At 40.1% G+C, this 24,395-nt stretch overlaps 1 protein-coding gene across 3 annotated transcripts in view; it reads right to left on the bottom strand.

Annotated features, from left to right (window-relative positions):
* The window catches only part of LOC117718049 (pleckstrin homology-like domain family B member 2), a 42,557-nt gene that overhangs the window by 5,650 nt on the left and 12,512 nt on the right, over positions 1-24,395 (bottom strand). The window contains exons 5-11 of one of the 3 annotated variants that reach the window (XM_034515545.2): positions 22,197-22,286; positions 18,598-18,672; positions 15,742-15,882; positions 14,306-14,405; positions 7,537-7,741; positions 2,475-2,565; positions 1,395-1,541 (exon numbers count right to left, since the gene is read on the bottom strand). In XM_034515545.2, coding sequence (XP_034371436.2) covers positions 1,395-1,541; positions 2,475-2,565; positions 7,537-7,741; positions 14,306-14,405; positions 15,742-15,882; positions 18,598-18,672; positions 22,197-22,286 — 849 coding nt within the window. Of the gene's footprint in view, positions 1-1,394; positions 1,542-2,474; positions 2,566-7,536; positions 7,742-14,305; positions 14,406-15,741; positions 15,883-18,597; positions 18,742-22,196; positions 22,287-24,395 lie in introns of all 3 variants that reach the window. The other 2 variants (XM_034515544.2, XM_034515546.2) reach the window with 2 other exon arrangements.

Here is a 24,395-nt window from a genome sequence, read left to right on the forward strand (position 1 = left end):
TCCATGCTTTTGCCCTCAGGAAATGACCTAATCACATTGTTGGAGGAAAAGCTTATAATCAAGATTAAAATAGAATTCTGCCCTTTGCTTTGACTTCAGGTATTAAACATGCATGGATGGCCTTCACCGCCAATCAGAGTTTAGCAGAGGTCAGAGCATAATCCAATAAAAGGATCCATTTCAGTTTTCAATTTTCCTCAGTCTTCTGCCTTCACTGCAAGGCAGCTGCTATAGACTTACGAGTGCCCCTCCACTCACACAGCTTTGAAGACAGTGGCCAGCCGCTGTCGGACAAATGGCGTTGGCAACTCTGACAGTGGGGGAAATGATACTCTGCCTTAGAGTCCACCAACTTCTATAAAACTGGTGTGAGCTTTTCCCGATGTAGTGTTTTTAATATCGTCATTCTCAGAAAACATGCATAATATAAACAACTACAGTGGAGAAAGTAGGGATTCAAATCTGTGATGATCAAGAAAGAAAGTTAAACCAGATAAATGGGTTTCCTCAATTTAGTTGAGTTTTGTTATTGAAGGAACATGTATTACAGATTGGTGTAGGAAAGGGGACACATGTGGTTAGAAAAAGGGAAAAAATACTACCACTGTACTAAGAAACTGGGCTGGTATGATTTAAATTTACCCTGTTTTGGAAAGTTGCCTTTTAGAGATTGCCTCCTTCCTCCCCTCATCAACATTTTTAGTTTGGAATATATGTGTGTGTGTGTATACATATACATATATATCGAGTATATATAGTTGATAATTTGAAATACATACATGTATATATACGTGTATAATGATGTGTATATATATTCTAAACTATCATTTCTCAATATATATTACATACATAGTTTTTAAAGGATTTTAATTAGACATTTTTTACCATTAGTTTGCATGTGTCTAAATGTGCAGCTGAGTGCAGTACCAGAAGAGTCCAGGAAAAGGCAGTGACTCTCTGGAGCTGGAGTTATAGGTACAGACAGTTATGAGTTGCCAGATCTGAGTACTGGCTGGGAACAAAATTCCAGGACTCTGGAAGAGCAGCAAGTGCTCTTAACTGCTAGACCATTTCCCTGGACCCCTCTATGTGTTTTTAATGATCACAGCAATGCCCCGTTTCAACGCTAGATAAAACGTATTCATTCTCCTTTAAATGTCTAGGGAATGGGTAGAAGTCTCTCTTTATCTCCAGCATTTAAGTAGAACATACGAATCACATGTGAGTGGAGCAAAGTTCTGCTCTGCTAGGGTAGTTGCGTGGCAGGTTTCTAAAAACATCTTTCTCTTAACCGGTGTGCCAAACATTAGGTATTCCAAGACAGAATTAAAGTCTTCTACAAAATGACCACCAGGGGGCAACCTACACTTATGCATCCACAGTGATCGACCAACCTGTGCCCTTTGTTTCTCTCTTATTTTGACTTCTTTTTCTATTAACTTCTGCCTCTGGCTGGTTTCTTCTTGCAGCCGTTTTTCCAGGATTTCCCGACGTCGTTTTTCTTCTTCCAGAGCTCGTTTTCTGGCTTCCATTTCCCGTTCCTAATTATTATTATACAGAACCATAATTATTTTAAATTGTGGCAATTGTACTTGAAGGGATCAAGAAATAAATACCCAAAGACAACTTTCATCATGTATTCTGGCTTCTTAAAATACATAACCTCTGCATAGCTCCCAAAGTCATCTCATGCTATTAGTTAATCAACCAACAATGGAATATTAGTCTTCAGTGAAAATTTGGCTTGTGACTACAGCCAGCCATTTTGTTCTTCCTTTTCCAAATGTCATGTAGCACTAGACAAGAAGCTTAGGCTGTTCTCTAGAAGACAATCCTGGGTGAAGGCCACCCGTCCGGTCCGGTCCAATCCGGTCCAGTCCGGTCCGATCCGGTCCGGTCCGGTCAGGTCAGGTCCCTCCAACTCCTGTTATTGCTGTGCAGCTTCCTGGCTAAAGGCCACAGAGGAAGTTTTGTAGGAAGTTGGAAAAGGAAAGAAGGTGCCCTCAGGGCAGGATGCAAAGGCGTTTGGGGGGGGGGGGGAGTCCCAAGGAAGTTCTTCTGATTCTAACCTGAAATAGACTCACAATACTTTGGGGGTTTTGGATATTATAATAGCGTTGTCAGTACGAGTTGGGAAGGACAGGAGAATGCATGAAGAAATATGATTCTTCCCTATTCCTTCAAAGAAAAAAAATATCCTACTGGCCATCCTAAGGGGAGGGGAGGCCGTAGAGCGCATCCATTCCAGTCTGTGTGAGACACAGGAATAGGCCTGAAGTTACAGGGCACAGAAGTGCAGTAAAGGACCTTGGATGTCACCTGTTAGCTCATTTCCTTTTGGGACAGGAAATGAGGCTGAGCAGCTCCCAAGGTCACAGCACTTAGAAAGGCCCCTGAAAGAAGGCTGCTGGCAAGGGCAGGGCCCCTTCCCCCACGGTCTATCACAGACTTCTGGCGGGAGCTGACCATCTTACCCTGGACTCAAGAAGCCGCGTCTTCTCCGCGTGCGCCTGTTTCAAGAGTCTCTCCATTTCTTCTATTCTGGCTATATTGGATGTGCTGGCACTGAGGTGAAGAAAAAGCTTTTTAAGAATATTTGCTGAGGGAGAGGAGTCGGGGAGGATGAATGGAATCAAAATACATTGTTTGCCTGTGTGAAATTCTCAAAGAATTAATAAAAAAAATATATTTAAAAAAACATATCATTCACCTGATCAGACTCGCACACCAAAGTTTCAAGTCACAATCAAATCTCTGTCTCTGTCTCTGTCTCTGTCTCTGTCTCTGTCTCTGTCTTTCTCTCTCTCTCTCTCTCTCTTTCTCTCTGTCTCATACACACACACACACACAGGTCACGTTACAGGTCACAATCAAGCATATATAATTTGAAAAATATTCTTCATCAGTCATTTGGTCTTTTGGGGGCCAATCAACTCACCCCTGAAAGTCAGAGCTGACTCAATATTTATCTCAGTGTAGAAGTCAAAAAGCGGCATGTGAGACAAGGGCAGTGTAAACAGGTTAGAAACACATAAGGCAAAGGTAAGTCTTACAAAGTTGGTGTCCAAATGCAGCCATCAATCTAACACTGACAGCCACACGAGCCTTCCCTTCAGTCACTGCCTCTCAAATAGCCGCCACACTCTATGTAAACCGTGCCTAGCATCTGAGGTCCCTGTCTTCAGTTGGGCAATCTGTCCCTTTACATGTGTGAGCATTTGACTTTAGAAATGATAGCAATGTCGAAAGTGACTTGCATAGTTGCACTGAGTAAGTGGTGGTCAGTTTGTTCAAAGCTCTCACTTGTCATATTAGCGCTAACACTGCACAAAACAATTCAGGAGCTTCAAAAACAAAAGTTCACCTTGAAAAAGACATCACCCCATCTATGAAGGGAAACCAAAACCAAAAGCAAAATGAGTGGGAGCTGAAAGAACACTCAGGGTCTAGGCCAGAAGTCATGTATCCTGATGTCTCAGTGTCTAGAGCCCTCTTTGTCTGGTCCAGTGTGCCCGCTCCCTCAAGTACCTACCTTGTTTCTAGGTGGACTTGAGAATGACCAGGTTCGTGTCCCCATAGCACAGAGTCCAGCCCAGGGGGCACATTCATAGAAAATGCATAAAAATAGGTGCAAAAGTGAGTATTTGGAGACCTTTGGGTTCTTAGAGTATATCATGTAAAGCATGACTAAGTAATATATGTACATGGACACCTGTGTATGTGTGTATGTATGTTCATGTGGGGTAGATGCATATGTATGTGCACATGTGTGTAGTAGTCAGAGGTCGACTTTGGGTGTTGTTTTTCAGAAGCCCTGTACTTTGATTAATTAAATCCCAGGGATCTGTCTATGCCTCTCCCGTACACGGACTGCAAGCCTATGTCACCATGCCTGGCGTATGTATGTATGTATGTATGTATGTATGTATGTATGTATTTAAACTGGTTCTAGGGATCGAACTCAGATCTTAATGGCCTGTGCCACCATGCCTGTATGCATCTATCTTTCTACTTGTTATTTATTTAAACTGGTTCCAGGGCTCGAACTCAAAACCTAACGCTAGTGTGGCAAGGACATTATGGACTGAGTTTTCTCCCTAGTCCTGTATGGACACTTTGGAGACAGAATCTCACTACATTTCCCAGCTGGCCTAGAACTCACTATCCTCTTACCTCTACCTTTAAAGGCTGGAATGTAGAGGTGTGAGACACCACACTTGGCCTCCTCAACTGTTTTTGGCAGAATCAAACCTAAGATGGTTCACGTCTAGGATCAAGGGTGGTCGTGAAGAGAGGAAGGACTACAGTAACACAGCACATGGCTCTTCTGAAAACTGCCAGTCCCACTAGAAGCAGATGTGAGCGAGGGAGCCGCCTAAGGGATCCGAGGCTCTTACAAGCCTAACTATGTGCAGTGCATGTGAGGGCCAAGTAGCAGAAACAGAATGCAACAATGTGTTTTTTCTTTCTTTTTTCTTCTTCTATTCTTTCCATCAGCTGTTGGGCAAAATACAAAAGCATAAGTTGTATTCTTTTCGTAGTAAGAATTCAGGGAAAAAAAAAACCCTTTATTTTATGCATAAAGTCTTTGTTGCTTTTATTGACAATATTCAACTTCATAGATGGAAAGGGAACGAGCTTCACTGACCCGACTGAGAAAGCTGGGGACGTTATATGGCTGTGGACCACACAACAGCACAGGTATGTAGCTTATGTCTCCACTAAATCACAGGTCTTAAAAACCCCTGAATTAAAATAATAGTACTTTTGGCCTATAGACGAATGGTATAGCACTTGCCTGAGCTACATGAAGCTGTTGGTTCTATTCCTAGTCTCTCTCTTTTTCTCTCTCTCCCTCTCTGTCTCTGTCTCTCTGTCTCTGTCTCTGTCTCTCTCTCTCTCTCTCTCTCTCTCTCTCTCTCTCTCTCACACACACACACACACACACCAGTCATGCACATACACACAGACACCTACATACAGAAGAAACAAACTCACCATCCTACACTCCACTTGTCACATTTTATATCATTTATATTTATTTAGATTTTTTATCATTTAGTGTTTTTGTTTGTTTACTTGTTTTTCATTCCCATCTTTATTAACTATGTATCTGACAAGTGACCATATTTATGGTGTACGATATGATACTGTGACATGTACATGTACTATAAAATGACTACCAAACCCAGGCCTATTAATATGTCCATCGCTGCACATAGTTTTCGGTTGTATGTGAGTCTGGTGAGGCACATCTGTCCCTTAGATTTCTATGCAATATTACTATGGAGTTGTCATTCTAGGTAAGTCCTTGCACACAGTCACCATTACTGTCCATAGCTGTTTGACCCAGGACTGATCCTACAGTCCTGGCCGTCGTGGGTAAGGACTGCTCATGGTTAGATATCACTAAGCATTTATTCCCAATGTCAAAAAATTGGAAAGGTAGAACATGTCAACAAAAAGTAGAGTGTGAAGTGAAAAAGAGACAATTAAGAATTTTACTTTTGTAAAATTAAAAAGTGCATTTTATGGACTAGAGGGATGGCTCAGTGGTTACATGTATCTTTTGCCTCTCTAGAGGACCTGGGTTCAATTTCCAGTACCCACAAGACACCTGTCTGTAACTGTAGTTAACTATGTATACATCTGTCAGTGAATCTTGGGTATCCAATGCCCTCTTTGGGCTTTCACAGGTGCCAGGCACCCACACAGTGCAGATATGAATGTAGGCAAAACACTCATATTCATAAAATAAAATAAGTAAATCTAAAGAGAAAACTATTTTAAAAAGCATATTAATAATAAGGTAAACTTGTATGGCTTCTTATGTTGTAAAGTAACATGATGAAGTCCAGGCTCATGGGGAAACACAGAGTGTTTGCAATGTGTGCTATAAAGAAGTGCCTTCCTCAGGATTGACTTGAAACTAGTACAGAGAACAAGCAAGAACTAAAACAATTTCTGTTGTTGTTGTTTTGCTGTGCTGAAGTCTTTTTAAACTATGCATTAAAATATCCCCAAATTATAAGTCTATTAAATAAGTAGTTCCACCCTGAAATTCTAGTGACACAAACTTGGCTTTGTGGTTTATTATGTCACCAAACGCCATTTGTAGAGCGATAGAATTACTGAGTTGTGGGCACATTCGCCTTCACTTTTTTGTTGAAACATCATTTTTAGGACAACCAGAAAATGACTAGAGCTGGCACTGGCTTTCCTACTTCAGCACCGTTATTTACACTGTCACTCAACACAACGGTCAAAAAAAAAAAAAAAAAAAAAAAAACAGGTCTTGGATGCACAGAAATGAAAGGGGTTCAGAAGTAGTCGGCGGGTAAAAGATTAATGGAGGGCTAGAGAGATGGCTCAGCAGTTAAGAGCACTGACTGCTCTTCCAGAGGTTCTGAGTTCAACTCCCAACAACCACATTGTGAGTCACAACCATCTGTAATGGGATCTGATGTCCTCTTCTGGTGTGCATGGAGAGAGAGAGACAGTGTATACATAACATGAACAAATAAATCTTAAAAAAAGAGGAAAAGATTAATGGAGTAAATGTGATCAAAATACATTATATATACATGCATAAACACACACACACACACACACACACACACATATTCAGAGAATACAATTTAAAACATTTGGCCCATAATTTAGAAAAAAAGCATGTCTTAAGTCTTAGAAAACAAGGGCACAATCTACAAAGATCTCATTCTGTTTAAATTCTAGAGAATATTCTGGAAGCCACTTATAATGGCTCCTGTTCTCACTCTTTCCTTTTTCCTGAATTCCAGAACCCTGACTCTGTGCTCATACTGTGAGAAAATGTTAAGCACTAACTTTATCGGTATGGTGTGCTGGGGGGGTCTTCATCCTGGAATGCTGAAAGAAGAGGGACAGATGTGTCTGGGCCTGCAATGCTGGACCTAGGTTTCACTTTACCCAGTCATCCAGGGAACTTGTGGTCAAGGCTTTAGCAAAGGGTAATTACCACCACTAATTTATAATGTAGATGCGCTTGCTCCTGAGTTCAGAGCGGTGCTTTTGCTTGTCTCAAAAGATAAAGACGGGTGTGAGTGCCTAAATCCTTGTACACATTTTAATATACAAAATAACTAATGCTTCTTCTCTACCAAAGTAAAAGGGTCAAAAGAGCTTTTGAAATTCTGTGTTTTTGATGACCATTGCCTTAATAGTAATAATAATGATGATGATGATGATGATGATGATGATGATGATGATGATGCAGAAATGGAATTTGGGCTTTACCAATAGAGATAACTTGAGTTTTGAAGCACAGTGTAAATCAGAAAGCAAACATAAAGAACTTGAAGTGAGAAAGTTGACCATATCATGTATGGCCAGCAAGAAACACTTGATGACAGGGTATGACTTCCCAGGGTCCCCATGATTCCCAGGCCCTTCTGCATTATAGATTTTATATAGGAAATTTGGGGTTATAATATACATTATGTTTCAAACTGATGAGTTTATGTTTGAAACCATAAGGTGGTTTTCACCAAGTCTTACCTAGATATATTGTCTGGCGAACAGGCAGAGATGCTGGTCTCCATGCTATCAGAGCTGTCCAGGCTCAATGTGTCGTAGGCCTGGTCCTTGTAGCTGCGATCTGGGTAATGGAAACTATTCAAGTAGACATTTGACTCAGATGCTGTGCGGCTGTAAAATTCAGGTTTCTGTCTTTGTCCTTCACTCATCTGTTGGTGATTATAACCTAAGGAGAAAGCCATAAATATGTAAATATGTCTCGTTTATCAAGCTCAGAATCTCACAAATCTATGGACTCAAGCCAGCAATGAGAAACATCTGCACATGAAATCCGGACACTGGTCTAACATATTCTGAAGTCGGGAAGATCAAAGAAACAGTGTCATGCTCGGTGTGAGCAAGACGTCAAAAGAAGTGGTCATGTGAGGGATTCTAGCTGTCAGTGGGATCACTCGGCACCTCTTAAATCTCATCCTTACAACTCCGCATAGCTGAGAGTATTACATCAGCACACTAACGGACATGCACACACACACACACACACACACACACACATTCCCCAGGAACCAGAAGCACAATTAAAGGCTCCGAATCCTCTAGAAATAGGTTTAAGTGAAGGCAATATGATCCCCAGTGCAATACCAGTGTTACAGGGCAGTCACCACTCTTGACAGCATTCAGATATCAGGAGCATTCACAAAACAGCAAGTGGATTTGGGGTTGAGAAATATGTATTTCATAGTGTCTGTGACGGTTTCATCTGGTTCAGTTGCAAGCTGCATGTGTCTCTTTATAGTCTTTGTCTTTTGCTCTGTCTTTTTCCTCCTCCAATGTCTCTTGTCTGTCAGTTACTTATTTAAAATATTCAAGGTCCACAATAGCTAGGCCCCTTCTCCTTGTCATGGTGCGAACTTTGTCTTTTCCACTTCCAGTCAGCCCTGGGCTAGCTGCTGCTAACAATTTGAAAGTGTGGGTATCAATAGCATCGAAAGCACCATCAATGAAAAGTGCTTTCTTCTCTTTGTACTCTGACGGTTGGTGTGTGATGTCATCGCCTTGCCCCGAGTAACTGCCCTAGCTACCTTTGAGCATTAAAAACCGTATTGTCTTCTTTTCAGTTCTCTGCCATATGTACACAGGAAGCAAGGATGAAAGGGAAAAAGCCCAAGTTCATCAAAATGATTTTCCATAGTTTATAGTCTTTTTTTCTGATAAGAGGAAAAAAATCTACTTTCCATTAACCCAGGGAGTTAATCATCAACAAAAGTTTACAAGCAGACCACTTAAATATGTCGTCTTTTCTTTGAAGCTACTTTTCAATGAGGATTTTAATGAAGGGGAAAAATGGTCTAAAGGAGACAGAAAGACAAAAAACAAAACAACAAAACCTTAAAACAAAACAGCTTCCACAGCTGCTGGCTTAACATTTATTTAGAGACAGGAACCTCCTCCATGATGCCTTAGCAAAGCAGCTACCCAAAGGCTCTAGAAAATTAGGAGCATCAGGCAAATTTTTTGAGGCCCGTTGAATTTTGCATGGTTTTGGAATTGTGAAAATGTTCTAGTCAGACTAACGGATCTCTAGGGAAATGAGCATCTCTCACAGACCTGCCGTTATAGGTGACAGATATGCTCGTAGTAAAGCCACGTGTCACAGAACTAGGGAAAGACACAAAGCACAGAGGCTCACCATGAGACCAGACAGAACACCCTTTCCAGCTCTGACCCATGCACGCCAAGGCTACAGCTTGTGATACTTTGGAAAGAAAGGCAAGAAAGCCATCAAATTAAGTCTGCCAAATTAGTTTAAAAAGAATTCTCCTTCGGTTATAAATAAGGGCATGTCCATGGTATGGTGGTGGGTACCTGTAATCCTGGCACTCAGGAGGCTGAGGCAGGAGGATTGTTGTAAGTTTCAAGTCAGCCTGGGATGCCCAATAGGATTTTTTTTTAGATAAAGGAAATAAGCAAGCTAATAAATAAGGGTACAGAGCTCTACCTTGTAATCTTAGAATTGCACCTGAATGAGCAACTGGTTTGGGGATTTGAGTTTAGATCTGACTGTCGAAAGGCATCAGTACTTCCTATAGAGGAAAGGTTATAGCAGAACAGAGCTTAAGAGAGTGTGGGTGGAAGTCTCAGAAACTGCTGAGTAAAAACACCTAGCGGAGCAGCCCCGAAGTGGAAGCCAAATCATATTCACTGCAGACCCTGGCTTAGTTACCATGAAGACGTCACAAAACCGTCACTGAGTAAATTCACTGTTCATCTATCAACCCCAACTCCCCAAGTGGTCAAATGAAGCAGAAATGAGTCTATTTTGGGAAATGGAACCAAGGAACTAACTGGGTAACTCTAGACATTTTCAACCCAAATCCACTTGGTTTTGTTATTTTTTTAAATTATGTACAAAGAACAAAGTTCAGTGGAATGAAAAGAAGATGACGTAAGATAAATAGTTCTTGAAAGCACTGTGTGATGGAGTAGTTCTAAGGTCTAGAAAGCAAGATCCCATGTCTGGGCTTGTTTCGTGGCATAGAATATACCAGGAAACAACCAACTCAGCTCTCTTCCTTGCCGAGGAAAGCTTTAGAACGGACTATAACTCCCAGTAATTTTTTCTAATTTTAATTGCAGTTTCAATATATTCTGGCTTATTGGTATCCCAAGTTCTCTCGTTAATTAACAACACAAGAGATTCAGTTTTCCCAACATATTTCACATATATATGATATATCTGTAATGGCAATCTGTACCTTAATAAGGAAGGTGGGATGATTTAAGATTATAATTAGAGCTTAAGATAAAAGGGATTGAGACTCTGATAATGCACTCATCACAGCTCACCTGCTGAAGAATTCATTCTTCCTAAGGACAGTCCACAGCCAGAAGAATGGATAAGTCAAAGGAAAGGGGACAGAGGCAGAGAAAGAGGAAAGGTAAAAGGTCAGAAAGGCTGACACGGGGATGAGAAAGCATTCACCCAACATGCACTCTTTGACATGTTAGTAATAACATCAGATGAACAGGAATGATGTCACACTTTACATCCAATCTAAGTGGAGAAAGACAAGCTAAAGATTTTTTTTTAAAGACTCACAATACATGCATAGTTAGAAAAACAGATTTGTTATAAAAGAAAAGGAAAAATACCTTACACCAAATTGGTCAAACAGAAAAATAATGATAATACTAATAAAAACCAATATTATATCTATAAAATCATTTGATTTATTCAAGTGGCAGTAGCAAATAGTATTTAAGAACTCAGGGTAGTATTTCCTACTCAAGAGGCTGGAGAAGTGACTCAGTGGTTAAGAATGCTGGCTGTTCTTCCAGAGGACCTGGGTTCGATTCCTAAACCCCCACATCGCTGCCCATAACCTTTGTAACTTCAGATCCAGGAGGTATAATGCCCTCCCCTGGTCTCTGTGGGTACCAGGCATATATGTGGTGCTCAAGAATACATGCATGCAAAATGCTCATGCACATAAACATAATTGGATGTGCAGCCCATGAAACTTTATAACAAGTTCTTCCTCATGCTATGTGTTTCTACTTACGCACAACATTAGCCTTCTTATGTATTCAAGGCAGGTGTTTATACTTTTCTTAACTCTCCAAAGACTTTCTTACCAAATGAGCATAAGTGAAAGAAATAACACTGGAGTGTCCTAAATCCTTCTAGTTTGTCGTGTGCTTTATTTATGTCCACCTTATAAAGAGAAGCATCTTGCTACATACTGATTCTGCACACTCCGCCAACTCTTCTCTTTACGTGACTCCTGAGCCCACAAATCAACGCTGTCACTGTATCTGTGTTTCCTGCATCGTCTGAACTTGTTATAAAAGCCCAAACAAGAAGAGCCATGCAGCTGCCTTTGAAGGAACAGAAGCTGCCACAAGCATTGTGTTCCTTTAAAAAATGTACAGCAATTTTTTTTCTCTATTGGACAGAAGAAACCATCCGACTAAAAATCCATCATTGTAGACTTTAAAATCAGAGCAGGTCATAACAATGACTTGACAATGACCTTTAGATATTTGCTGGAAACAAAAACACCACACAGGGAGGTTGTCATACCTTTCTTGGACTTTCCTGCATTTAACAAAAGAAACAAAAGGATAAAGATTTCATTCACTCTAAAGCTTACAAAGGGCAGTTGACAAGCTATATATATATATATAGCCATGACCACTGCAACTTCCGGAGCCCAGGTCCTCAGCTCTCGCCTTTGAACCCAGCTCCTTTCAGTGTAGTGTGGCTCCCAGTGTCAGTGCTACAGCAACAGTGTTGACTGAAGTAGGCTCCCAATACTTACACCATCATCCTTGACGTTTCCATTACGAACAGCAGCAAAAAAATGGTGCACTTTAGTTATTCGTGTACAGAAAAGGAAAAGTACGAAGTCTACTACATTTGATATAATGAAAATGTACTAGATATGAATTTGCACAGACTGCAATTTTAATCACATTTGCTATTTTTAATGACATCAACAAGTGCTGCTGAAACAATTCTAAATGAATACACAGTTCACTCACTCCTAGTCTCTGTGAGATGCCCATATGGGCTCTGTGTAACCTGCCAATACTACCATCTGTTGTGGCATGAAGAAATATCATCCCTGGCCATTCCTCTCCTGGGTAGGGGAGCAGAAAGCCCAAAGCTATAGTCTTGACCGTGCACAAAAGCCACGCCAATGGAGAATACGAACACAAAGACAAAACTGTAGACTTCTCAGAGTCCACATCCATAATATGACCTCAGTGACTCGGCTTAGGTTCACGTTAGAAAACGAACTTGAGGTTTCCCGTTATTTAAGGGGAATGCAGACTAGAAAAATAAGCCAGAGGTTCCCCAGTCTCATCTTCTTTCAAGAACCCTGCTGCCGCATACTAGTGGCAACTCTCAGCTTCATGGATGTATGTATTTGGTACAAAGCTTAGCTCCCCTTGCTCTCTGGTTTAAGACAACACTTTGAGTACTGGGAGTAGTCATTCAGGATCCCTCTCTCCTTTCTGCAATATTCCACCTTTCCCTAAATCACTGTAATTCAGAAAGTTCATCAATATGCAGGATGGAAAGTTCATAAATATTCAGGAAGGTCTCAGTTGCATGGCCAATCCAAGCTTGGATGCCTTCCAGTGGAGAGGAATATACATTTTAAAGGAAGACTATTAATACTACAAACAAATGGTTCAACCAAAAACAGAATTGACCTTCAAGTTAACAGAAATGAGTGGCAGCCAAAATAGACTCCTATGCTTATTGTAACTACTAAAAAATACTTCTATGTTTAAGGACATTATAGTAAATAAAGCAGAGAAGTCTAATCAAATGTATTTTATTTAAATATTACAAATACACACCTCAAATGAATGCTATAACTTGCCTTAACTCTTTTTGTTATCTAGTTCAGGCTAGTCTTGAACTCTTGAATCCTCTTGCCTTCTCTCCTCCTTCCCAAATATAGAGCATATATCATCTAGCCCAACTTTATTAACTACTTTTATTTTTAATTTTTTTTGAGACAAGGTCTCACTGTGCAAGCTGACCTCAAACTTGTGATCCTCCTGCCTCCCTCTACCTCCTGAGTGCTAGAAATACAGCTGTTTACTCCCTACGGAAAAGAGAATTAAAGTCTGCTCCATTAATTTTTTAAATCACTTCTAATACTGATTTGAAAACCTCAACTTCATCCCAGTAATTTGTCACACACATATTGTCAATATAAACACACATGTAAATGCAAATATAGTGTATGCACAAATGTATGTATACATACATGCATACATAGATACATACACATATATGTATACACACAGTGATTATACCCTAGTACATTAAGCAGAGAGCACTATCAATCATAATTCAATTTAAATTTGAGAAAAAGGGCAAGATTTCAATCTATCAATTCAGAATACATTTGATGGTTAAATGTCTACTGGCTTTTCCCTTTATATCTCAGACAGACCTCCACCACTGTGTTCAACATTTTATTAAAATGTTTATCTGTTATGTGTCTCCATCTTTCCTCACTAGACTGCAAGAATTTCAAAGTTAAAAAAACATGTCATCCATTTGCTTTCTTGGTATCTAATTTGCTAAAAAATTAAAGCAAATCAAAGTTGTTCATATAAACTATTGTACTAACAATAGAAACTTTATTTCCATAAGAGTTTTGCTTCTGGAATCACATTGTAGTAACTTCTTTCAGTTTCCATTAAAGACCATTTTATAGCTCTATTGTTCATGTAATATGTTCTTTCAAAGTAAACATACCAAGAGTCAAGCTCTACCTAAAATCTAAATACACGGTAGAAGAGCTCAAGCTTACAATTCTAAGGCTCAAAGAAATTTTCTCCTGGGCCCATTAACTATGTCAACTCATTGACTCCATCTCAGGGGTCACTTAAATAGTGTGTTGTTCACAGGAAAGTCTAGAAATCTTGACCAAGTGCCCTGGAAATTTCTCAGCATCTCTGCTCTGTCTTTGCTGTCTATCACATGGGAAGGTTAGTAATTCTCTCAAGGCCTTTTGACTGAATTTATAAAGTGTATCAGGTGTGTTTACAATGTATCAGCGATATGTGCAAACAGGGGAGTGGTGTTACCTTGGTACGAGAATGATAGTCACACACATCCTTCTCCCAAAGGGAAGATACTAATAGTAAAATTTAGGACACGGGTTGATCTGCCCTCCAATGCCTCCAACTTTGTTTTCATCACCTCTCACTGGGGAATTCCTATGCTTAGTAGAAGACCATGAAATTCAAGGACACCTACCTCTGAGCATCCTCCGAGACTCAGAGTCCTTGGTCATGGTTGCCAGCGAGTGAGGGAGCACACTTCCGCAGCTATTGCTCTGCCCCAGAGGGAGGTGAGCCTGAGAAAAGCAGGAGGAAATATTTCAGGCAAGGTAAACTGCATATCAAATGGTACTCAAGAACATGGTCGTACTCTTATTCTCAAAGCTCCTATAGAAGGACAAAGGGTAGAGGCAGCTGGTCTTATGTTCCATTTCATCTTTGATGCCAAGCAGTAAAAGCTAGTTACTCACTGTCTCTCTCAAGAAGCTCTGCTGCAATCTCACTATTGCAGCACTTCTTCTGATAGCAACAGTTCCAGAAGACAAGATGGGTGGGGGAAGACACTGTCCACAGTCTTGTGAGAGTGATGGGAAGCTCCCCATGCATAAGGTGCAGAGGGCAGGTGCACAAACAGGAATGCATGCACACCATGCAAAAACACAGGGACAAGCTACCCATGCCCAAACACTCCAGTTGCTCGCTACCTCTAGCTATGCTGAAACCCACTGAGAGCCACTCTTTATAGCATGCTTCTTTGTTTGTTTGCTTATTTGGTTTTTTTTAGAAAGGGTCTTGCTATGTAGGCTTCAAACTCATACTGACCCTTCTATTTCAGCCTCCCAAGTCCTGGGATTACAGATGTGCACCATCATGACAAGCTCGTACTCTTTTTATATAGGTTTCTATATATCTTTTGTGTAAATCAAGTCCACTTAAAACATCAAATTGTAAAATAGACTATAATATAGTTACTCTAATTATGTATAAGAAAAGGGCTTAAAGTAGTGTACCCCACTAAAAACTTCCCTTCCAACTTTCTCTCTCCTCATTTCTACAACAATCCCCTGAGCATGCCAGCAGAGGGTACAGTTGTCAGGTCACTGGGGTTCATATTCTGACTCTTCTAGTTTCCAGCTGAGAGATCTTGGGTTGTCCCTTAACTTCCTCTGCTTCAGTATATCAACATGTACAACTACAGTAGTGATGGGTATGTAAGCACATTTATTCCATAGCATTGGTAGGTTTACATAAAGGGCTAACTAAACCTGGTGTCATGCATGTAGACACTGCCCAGTAACTATTCAATGCTGTTATTTCTAGAGCTCAGATGGTATGTTCTGTGTTATCTCTAAATAGGGGTATTTAGAGGGCCAGAGGGCAACCTGTCATATGGGTGAAGTGTACCTACCACCTGTACTGTGGTAGCAGAAAATACATACTTCAGCCAGACTGTGTAATTTCCAAATATCTTTCTGATCGGACAGAAGAAAACAACTGAGTCGTGATATCTGTCCAACAAGCAAATGTAACAGCCTAGCATTCAGTCTCTTTGCATTTCCAAGGCTTTACTTTTGTTGGTGACTACAACAAGATGTTCCGGAAAGAGAAGGCGGCAGCTCTTCTGAGTCCTACCTTTGGGGTGGTACTCCTCCCCATTGTGGCACTGCTGAAGTGTGGGGACAAGGAAGGGGTGGTTTTCTTTCGAGGCAGAGTGTCACTCAGGTAGAGGCCTTCTTTGTGCTGTTTTTTCCTTTCTTCCAGGCTTCTGAAGTGCTTTAAATGCAAATGCAAAGTGGAACAGCAAAGCTTGACTGACCGACATGTCACTGACACAACGAAGAAGCAATGCACCCACCACGGAGCTTTGGAAGCAGAGTTTTGACCTTTCCTCTACACTAACAGCTCATCTTGGTGTTTGTTCACTTTCAGATTAGAGCTGGCATTTGATGTGACTGCTCATGGCGGCTATTATTTACTTCCGCCCCGTAATATTTTTCTTTAAGAAAATCACTTTTTTCCCCTCCTATAGTGTTGCTTAAAAATTGCCACACTGCTTGGCTTTGCTGTGACGGTCCCACTGTATGGATGTATGAACAGCCTGTGGCCGAAGCAAGCCAGCAATTCCCTATTCTCTACAACTGTCTAAGTGTTCTGTCTGGTGGCACAGACCCCAGTGAGAGGGACAAGAAGTAGGAAATGAAAGACGAAAAAGAGAACAGGTAATAACAGGAAAGTTGTTGTAAACTAGTAACCCCACGTATCATGTCGTACCCTAAACCCAGAGGTTTTCACAAATGCCATCCCCTCTAAGTTATGTCCATTTTAAAGGCTCAAGGCCAAAGAGACCCCATAGTAATCTCTTGCTGTTAAATGCTCCAATAGACTACATTTTCTTTTTCATTGAGATTTCTAAGGCTAGATTTTTGCCATCTGAAAATATCCAAATTTTGCTTGGGTTCTCTAAACTCAAGATGTCTTTAACAGCAAAATGTCTCATAATAAAGTCTCCTTTGGTTAGATTGCTTTAATGCTAATCTGGGGCTTTTGAAATATATAAAAACTAATGTATGCCAGGGATGGCACATGTTTGCACCTTAAATTTATAATGGTATATTTCCAGTGGCTAGTGTTTATCAGGAGCTTTCAATTTGCTGGGTTTTATAATCCACGTTCATGATTTCATTCAGATCTTACTTATAATAATTCTGTGAGGTTGCTTCGTTCTCTCTCTCTCTCTCTCTCTCTCTCTCTCTCTCTCTCTCTCTCTCTCTTACAGGGGAGGATTCTGGAGTACAAAGACATTCAGTAAGCATGCCTAAGATCTTGCAGCTAGAAGGTGGTAGAGTTGGAACTCAGGGCCAGAAAATTCACATCCCCATAATAGAACCTCACAGTTTGAATGATTAGCTGCTGATTTCAGTTAGAAAACGGCATCAGAATACTTCTTAGTTTCCACTGGGATGAAATAGCATAAGTTCCTAAACTTGATTTTCAGAATTCAATAAACAACATAACGAACACCATCAGAAATTGTCACTACGGGGCATAAAGCAACAGGTTTGAAAATGGGTTGTTTTGCCACCAAGGGTGTTGTCTGTCCTGAATGAAGCTGCTAATGAGATTCACACCACATTAAAACAAAAGGTATGAAGTGCTCTGATTCTCCAAGGTCATCTGTTGTGTACATCAACTATTTGATTCAACCCTTTCCTAGGTTCCTTCTTACATCAGCCCAGGTGGCAGTAGCAGGAGACACCAGCTTTTTATAAAGATACCAAGTCTAAGATGGAGATCACTCCTCTCACCTTGGAGCAGTTAAAGGATGAAGGGAGACTTGTAAAGTGCTTAGCAATTTTGGACATGGCCCTGGAATGACATCTAGTATTGCGGGGTCAACAATGTAGAATACAATGTGTTGTTGTCACAACTTTTTACACTATGATTTTTTGGAAATACTTGACAGCGTATAGAGAAAGATGTGAAATATGCCATACTGTTTTGTCAAATAAGAGCTGAAAAATTATGAAAATATGAACGATATCAAAACGTTATTAATCCTAGCACCTTAGGCCACACTAAATATCCTTAAGAATAAAGCAAGCAAGAAAAATGCTTTACAACTTGCCCTTCTTAAAGAAAAAATAGCTTTGGTAAAGATGAAGAGATGGCACATAAGTGACTGTTAGACCCCCGTGCTCTGTCCGCCTTTCTAGTTACCTGTTGCTCCTGTGGCTGCTGCCTTCTGTGTTTCTTAGCTGGCAGAGGAGGAGGTGTGTCATTTAAAGGGAAAAGATCAACAGACGTAGCCATGACTTCAGGCCAAGCGGCTGATGAAGGTTCAGTGACAGAAGGAGAGAGGGTAGAAGGAGACATAAATCCAGAACAGACAGCTGATTGGTGCTTTAGAGGGTAAGAGAAAAAGGTACACCGGCACCCATGTGAGATGAGAAGATGAATGAGACAGAGACAGGAAATCCATACTCTGATTGCTCTGACTTATTGTGTGTTAACTATGAGATCCCAAATGTCGGGCACTATCTTTCCACTTAGCCTCCTGTTAAGACCCCACACAGCAAGCAATGTGGTCAGTAGAAGATACTTATATTTCATGTCACTGGCTACTCTCTAGATGCTTTAAAAAAAAACATAAAAATTAAAGCATAATTCAATACTGCCAAGCAAAATAGACAACAATACCCATCTGAGAAGGTGATTCAACCAATGAGTCTAAGAAAACTAGGTTTGGTTAGAATGCTAAGACATTGACCTGATTTGTTGGCAGTTATGTTTAGACTTCCACCATGTCATGGTTTCAAACATTTTTAGTGTAGAACGACTCCCCCATCCCTCATCCCAGTCTCGTCTAATTCATAAACTCAGCATCATTCTGGCCCTCTGGAACACACATTCTGCTCATTTTCAGTGAGCGGTGGGTTAATTTCTGACATGAGGAATAGCAGTGAATGAATGAAACACATGCCCACACACCTCTGAACTCTGGGGCTGGCTCACCGGCACAGCAGAGGCAGGTTCAGTGGCAGCAGCGTCAGCATCAGCAGGGAACTGAGTGGAAGGGGATAGATTCGTGGAATTGCCACATGACTCATTAATTTCATTTACACTGATATAGCCCTAAAGGGAGGAATTCAGACGTTAAACACAAAGAAAGCAAAAGCCAAGGCATGCGAGAGTATTAATGTTCCCGGTACAATGAGTTAGCTGAGCGCGGCACAGCCAGATACCTGGGCGCTACTCAATGTCTCATTAAGTGAATGGTAAGCAATGAAAATGGATTTGTGGTGCTCAATCTTGAAGAATGTCATTCCAAGTATTAAACATAATTTCCGGTGAAATCAAGATGACCATACAATAAATATCTAGAGATCTCAGCATCATTCTCTCAATGGAATGGCATTATGTCTACACAGATATTGAACAATCAGATTCTCTAGAGACACTCTCTGATTCAAATAGTCTTTTCCACAAAGATGAACGGTTCCCCTCTTCCGTCCTTTGAAAACTAGTGTCTGAGTAAGTGGGCTGATGGGCTACTGGGTTTTGTACCATTAATAAAAGTAACAGTTTAGCTTTAATGGGATTTAGTTGTGAAGATTTCAGCCAAGAAAGAACGAGGAGACTGTCTTTACACTCATGTGCATGTACATACACAGATCTCACATGGAGTTACTGTCCTACGGTGCTACCATTCAAGGCAGTTTCCCCAACACAAACTGTTGCTAGAACAGAGAACTTCCAGTTACGTTTGAGCTCCGTAATTCAGTCCCAGGTGTGCCTTAAAGAAATTGCCTGTGACTCAAAATTTCTGGACAAAAACTCCTGAAAGAATCTTTGTGGAAAAGGCACTTAGAATGATTTTCATGGAAAATAATTACACAAGTCAATCAAGATTTTTGCCACACCAATGAAATAACGTGGAGGAAAAAAAATAAAGCAAATGGAATAACAATTTTAAAAAAGTGAAAGTAGATTCACTATGACTTTTAGTTTCTATTTCCAGACCATTAGTGATGGAAACACCATTAAGCTTTTCAAAAAGTGATTCCATGTAGCAAAACCACTAGGCTGAAAATGAAAGGTTTCATGGACAACCCTTCATTACAAGGAAGCAGAGAAAGCTAAGGCTGACGTCATCAACAGAATGTTCTGCAGTCTTGCTAAGAAGAAAGTGACACAGGTACCAGGTGATGTTTTATGCAGTTCAACTGCAAAAAGGAAGGGATAAGAATTTAGCTGTCCAATTTCATTTTATCTGTGGCAATGGATCAGAAAGGTAATTAAAATCTTTGAGTTATTCTTTTGCTTGCTTAATAGAAAGCTTTAAAGTGAGGCCTTGAAATTGTCTTCTTCTGAGTCATAGGTTGTATCGTTTAATTGCTTCCAAAAGTTTTCTCTTTGTCAGGTGTGGGTGCTCTGTAAAGAATCTGGTTATAAACTGATCATTCTTCATAAGAAAGGAGAAAAAAAAGAGAGAGAAGAGGAAAGTAAGGAAAAAAGACTGGATACTAGAAAATCAACCATTTTATGAGTCAACTCTTCTTGTTACATATTGAGAACATACAGATACTAGGCACATATAGTAGAGACATGAAAATAGCCAAAAAGCCAGTAGAGCCTTCGATACCCAGAAGTCTTAAAAAAATAAAATTAAAAAAAAAAAAGGAAATATCAACTCATCAATAGGGCAGGAAAGGTTACAGGACAGAGAGAAAGGACTAAAGGTCCATGAACTTCATTTGAATGTCACAGCCCTCCCCCAAAATTGTGTTCAGGGTCAACCACCAAGGTTCCCTAGGACCTAATCTGTTCTCATCTTCAGATACATGAACAAGAAGCACTAGCTATTCCCTTCACCCTGAAGCTGGTAATACAGCATTATTCTTGAATGTGCCTTTGTCACTTTACTGTTGTGGAAATTTTTAATCCAAATCTGAGATTTCTACCCTGCCTTTGATCATTTTTTTCCTGGATAAAAGACACACACATACAACCTTTCTATTTGCAATAAGTCATGACCAGCACAAGAGCTGGGCAGATATCTACCCTTTATGCTATTAGGATCTTTTTTCTTATCAATAATGCTGAATTAGTACTATGTTTCACTTCACCATAAATCCCAATGAATAAACAAGAGCTTTCAATTCTGTTAGCAAAATGCATACAAATCCAACCAACTTTCCATCTCAATGCCATTGCTGGAATCTAAGCTCCTAATCCAAGCCCTAGCCTGCACTACTGTGGTCATTTCCAACCAGTGTCCCTGCACCCCCTCATACTTCTTGTGACCCAGTGTTTGCTGAGTGGCTCATAAAGATCTTTAACGAATGGATATCAAATAATGTTAGGGTCTGGAGAGATGGCTCAGCGGTTAAGAACACTGACTGCGCTTCCAGAGGTCCTGAGTCCAATTCCCAGCAACCACATGGTGGCTCACAGCCATCTGCAATGGGATCTGATGCCCTTTTCTGGTGTGTCTGAAGACAGTGACAGTGTACTCATAAATAAATCTTAAAATAAAATAAAATAAATAAATAAATAAATAATGTTAGGTCTCTACTTAAGACCATTTAGTGGCTTCCCAGAATGCATATACAAGCTGTATTTCATTAACACGGCTCACAAGGCCTACTTTACATCTTACTGATCTTAGCTTATGCCTGTAAGCTTCATTTGGAACTGCACTTACCTCATTGACCTTGCCGGTTATGTGTTCCCAACAATGGAGACTATGAAATGATATGACCTAAGAAAGCTGTTATAGAAATACTTTTAAAATGTTTCTGAGATATACACTTGGTCACTACTATTATTGTTCTGAAGATTTTATTTAAAATACCTGAACATGCATGAATAAGCATGTGCAGATACACACACAAAAAACACAAACAACATTTTAAACTATGAAATCCTCTCTCTGTTTTCTTTATATAAACAACTTATAAATAAAAGTATTCAGAAGGTTAGGCAAATTTTTATGTAGCAACAAAGCCTTTGCCTTAGTTTATAAGTCAATATAGAGTCAGTGACTTCCATATTAATATCACACATTTCCACAGCAGCAATATTCTAACACTGTAGTCCCGGGAAAGCATAATTCAGCAATAATTGCTGGGGGTGAGAGGATGATGAGTAAAGATTTTTGTATGACTAATGAAACAGGAGCTCCAAGGGAAGGGGAAAAGGAAATCAAAGGAAAAAAGCCAAACCATCTTCTCAAATTCTAGGATGGCAAATTTATATTCCATAAGACATGAGAAAAACAAAGAAAGAAGGAGGAGGAAGGATGAGAAAGGGAAGAGAATAATGCGAGACTCTATAAGTCACAATGTCACTGTTAAGACAAGTAGACGTGTCTTGAAGCACATAAATTTGGATGTGTACTACATCCAAGCTACAATGACAACCTTGGGTTCCTAGATGCACAAATAAGGACCAGAAGGACTTATCAAACATTATGAGTTTTTGCAAGTCATTTAAGCTCAGGTTTTTATTTGTTGACTTGGCTCACCAAATAGAGGTATATTTGATTTCCAAGTTGACAAGTGTGGGCATATAAAATCATGGCTTACCTCTTTCAGAGTATTGGGGTTAATAGGAAATCCTTTCCCACCAGTGAGGCTCGAGTACTTCTTTTCCAAATTACAAAGATTCTCTTTTTCCTAAAGAAATATAAAACGTTTTAAGCTTGGAGTCAAGTTGGTAAACAACCAAGAAGTATGCTGACCTTGCCTTAGAGACAAACATCAAAATCCCTGACACGCCCATTTCTATTTCCTGTCCCCATACTCAGTAAAAGCTTGTCATTATAGACGGCTCACCTCCTATTAGCTGATATGACACATCAGCAATTTTCAAACATATTTAGTGAGATAACCTTTTCTTCAGGATGAATTTTACAAAGTGACAGCAGTTTTAAGAAAAAGACAGGATGTTCTGAATGAAGCCGAGAACAGCAACTGGATCCAGGAACGGTGGCACGGGCTAGTAATTGCAGTACTTGGAATGTGGAGGCAGAGAAGATCAGGAGTTCAAGGTTAACCCCAGCTACAGAGTAACTTAGAAGCCAGCATGGGCTTCATGAGACTCAACGAAAACAAACAATAACAAACAGTAAAAAGACGATTCCACAACTCAGAGTCTTCTCAGCTGTAATCTTTTGTGTATTTTCTACATTCAAATCTTTATTTCCCTAAGTAGTATACTTCTGGTAATTTAATCTCACACTCCATTGCTACATTTTTCCTGAAAACTTCTCAGCATTTTTTTTTTTAATGTTTTGGTCCACAGTCCATTTTAGATTAATCAGCTATTTGACAACCTCCAGGAAAATAGCTATGGTGCATATTATTTACTATGATATAATTTACATAACAATACAATTCAAGACTTAGGTATCTAACAGATTATTTTTAAGACATAGGAAAGCACTACAACCGAGATAAAGACCATTTCTATCACATTGGAAATAGCCATGGCCCCTTCCATTCAACCATGAGCCTATTCATGGAGCACTGTTCTAAGTTTCTTACCCTTGAACTACGTTTTCTTCCTTCTCCGACATGATATAAACGGAGTCATTTGATGTGCGTCTTCTTGGGTTGGCTAGACAATGCTAGAGCTTAGAGGGTGAACGCCTACTTCATGGTGAGGAGTGTTAAAATATACACATGATATTTTGTTAATTCATGTTTCTCTTGATGGTTATTTAGCTTGTGTTTGAGGGGGATGGCAGGGAGTTAATGTTCAGAAGCTACTTTAAGCAGTCTTATACATATCTTTGTTGATATCTGTCATAAAGACATATTTTCATTTCTCCTATGAAAATATCTATTAGGATTTTGGGGTCTAAGGTAGGTATACATTTAAAGCTATAAGATAAACTTTGTGGGAGGGCTCTGAAGGTGCTATGCATTTCATACTTAGACCAGGAAGGCATGGCTGCTTTAGCTGGTCCATACTTTCACCAGCATTTGAATTTTTCACATTTTATAATAATGACTATAACCATCTTAGGTGATGTGGAGTCACACTGTTGCTTTTATACCAACCTCAATCGCTCCTTCTCTGCCTCCTTTTATTGTTATTATTATTATTTCATGTGCACGCACATGTGTATGTGTGCGTGCATGTGTGCACATGCCATGATTCATGGATGGAGGTCAGAAGACAGCTTTGTCTAGCCTGTTCTCCTCTAGTATCCCTACGTGGACATCAGGGATGGAGCTCAGGTCTCTTGGCTTGCTTGGAGAGTGTCTGCGGCAGCTCAGACATTTCACTGTCTTTTTTTTTTTTTTAAGTTATTTTTCAGGCAGTATATGACAGTGTATGTAGGATGGGTTAAAACTCAGTATGTGTTCCAGGCTGACCTTGAGTTCACAAGTCTCCTGCTTTAGCTTTCCAAGTACATGTTTGCTCAGAAGATGTCCATCAATCTCTCAGATCACATCCCAGTTTTGTGTGTGGCACTGTTAGAAGCAGCTTATGTGACACATATGTACGTTTCCTTCACATTTGCTTGACAAGCAACGATATTATAACCAGTGTCTAATATATAATTTAGACTGGGGGTGCACTTGGGGTGTTTGACAACACCTTAGCATCATTTGGGAGCCCTCAGGACAGTGAAGTCACCAACAGCATGCACAAAGAGAAACAAGGTGACAGCACATCACTGAATGTTAACTAAACCCTTGTTGAGCCTGAGAGCTGAAATGAGAACAGGATGTAGGTCAAGTTCAACTGGCAATGTGCACGATGAGCCGATTCCA

Source organism: Arvicanthis niloticus, chromosome 12 (genome assembly GCF_011762505.2).
Source record: "Arvicanthis niloticus isolate mArvNil1 chromosome 12, mArvNil1.pat.X, whole genome shotgun sequence".
Classification (NCBI taxonomy): Eukaryota; Metazoa; Chordata; class Mammalia; order Rodentia; family Muridae; genus Arvicanthis; species Arvicanthis niloticus.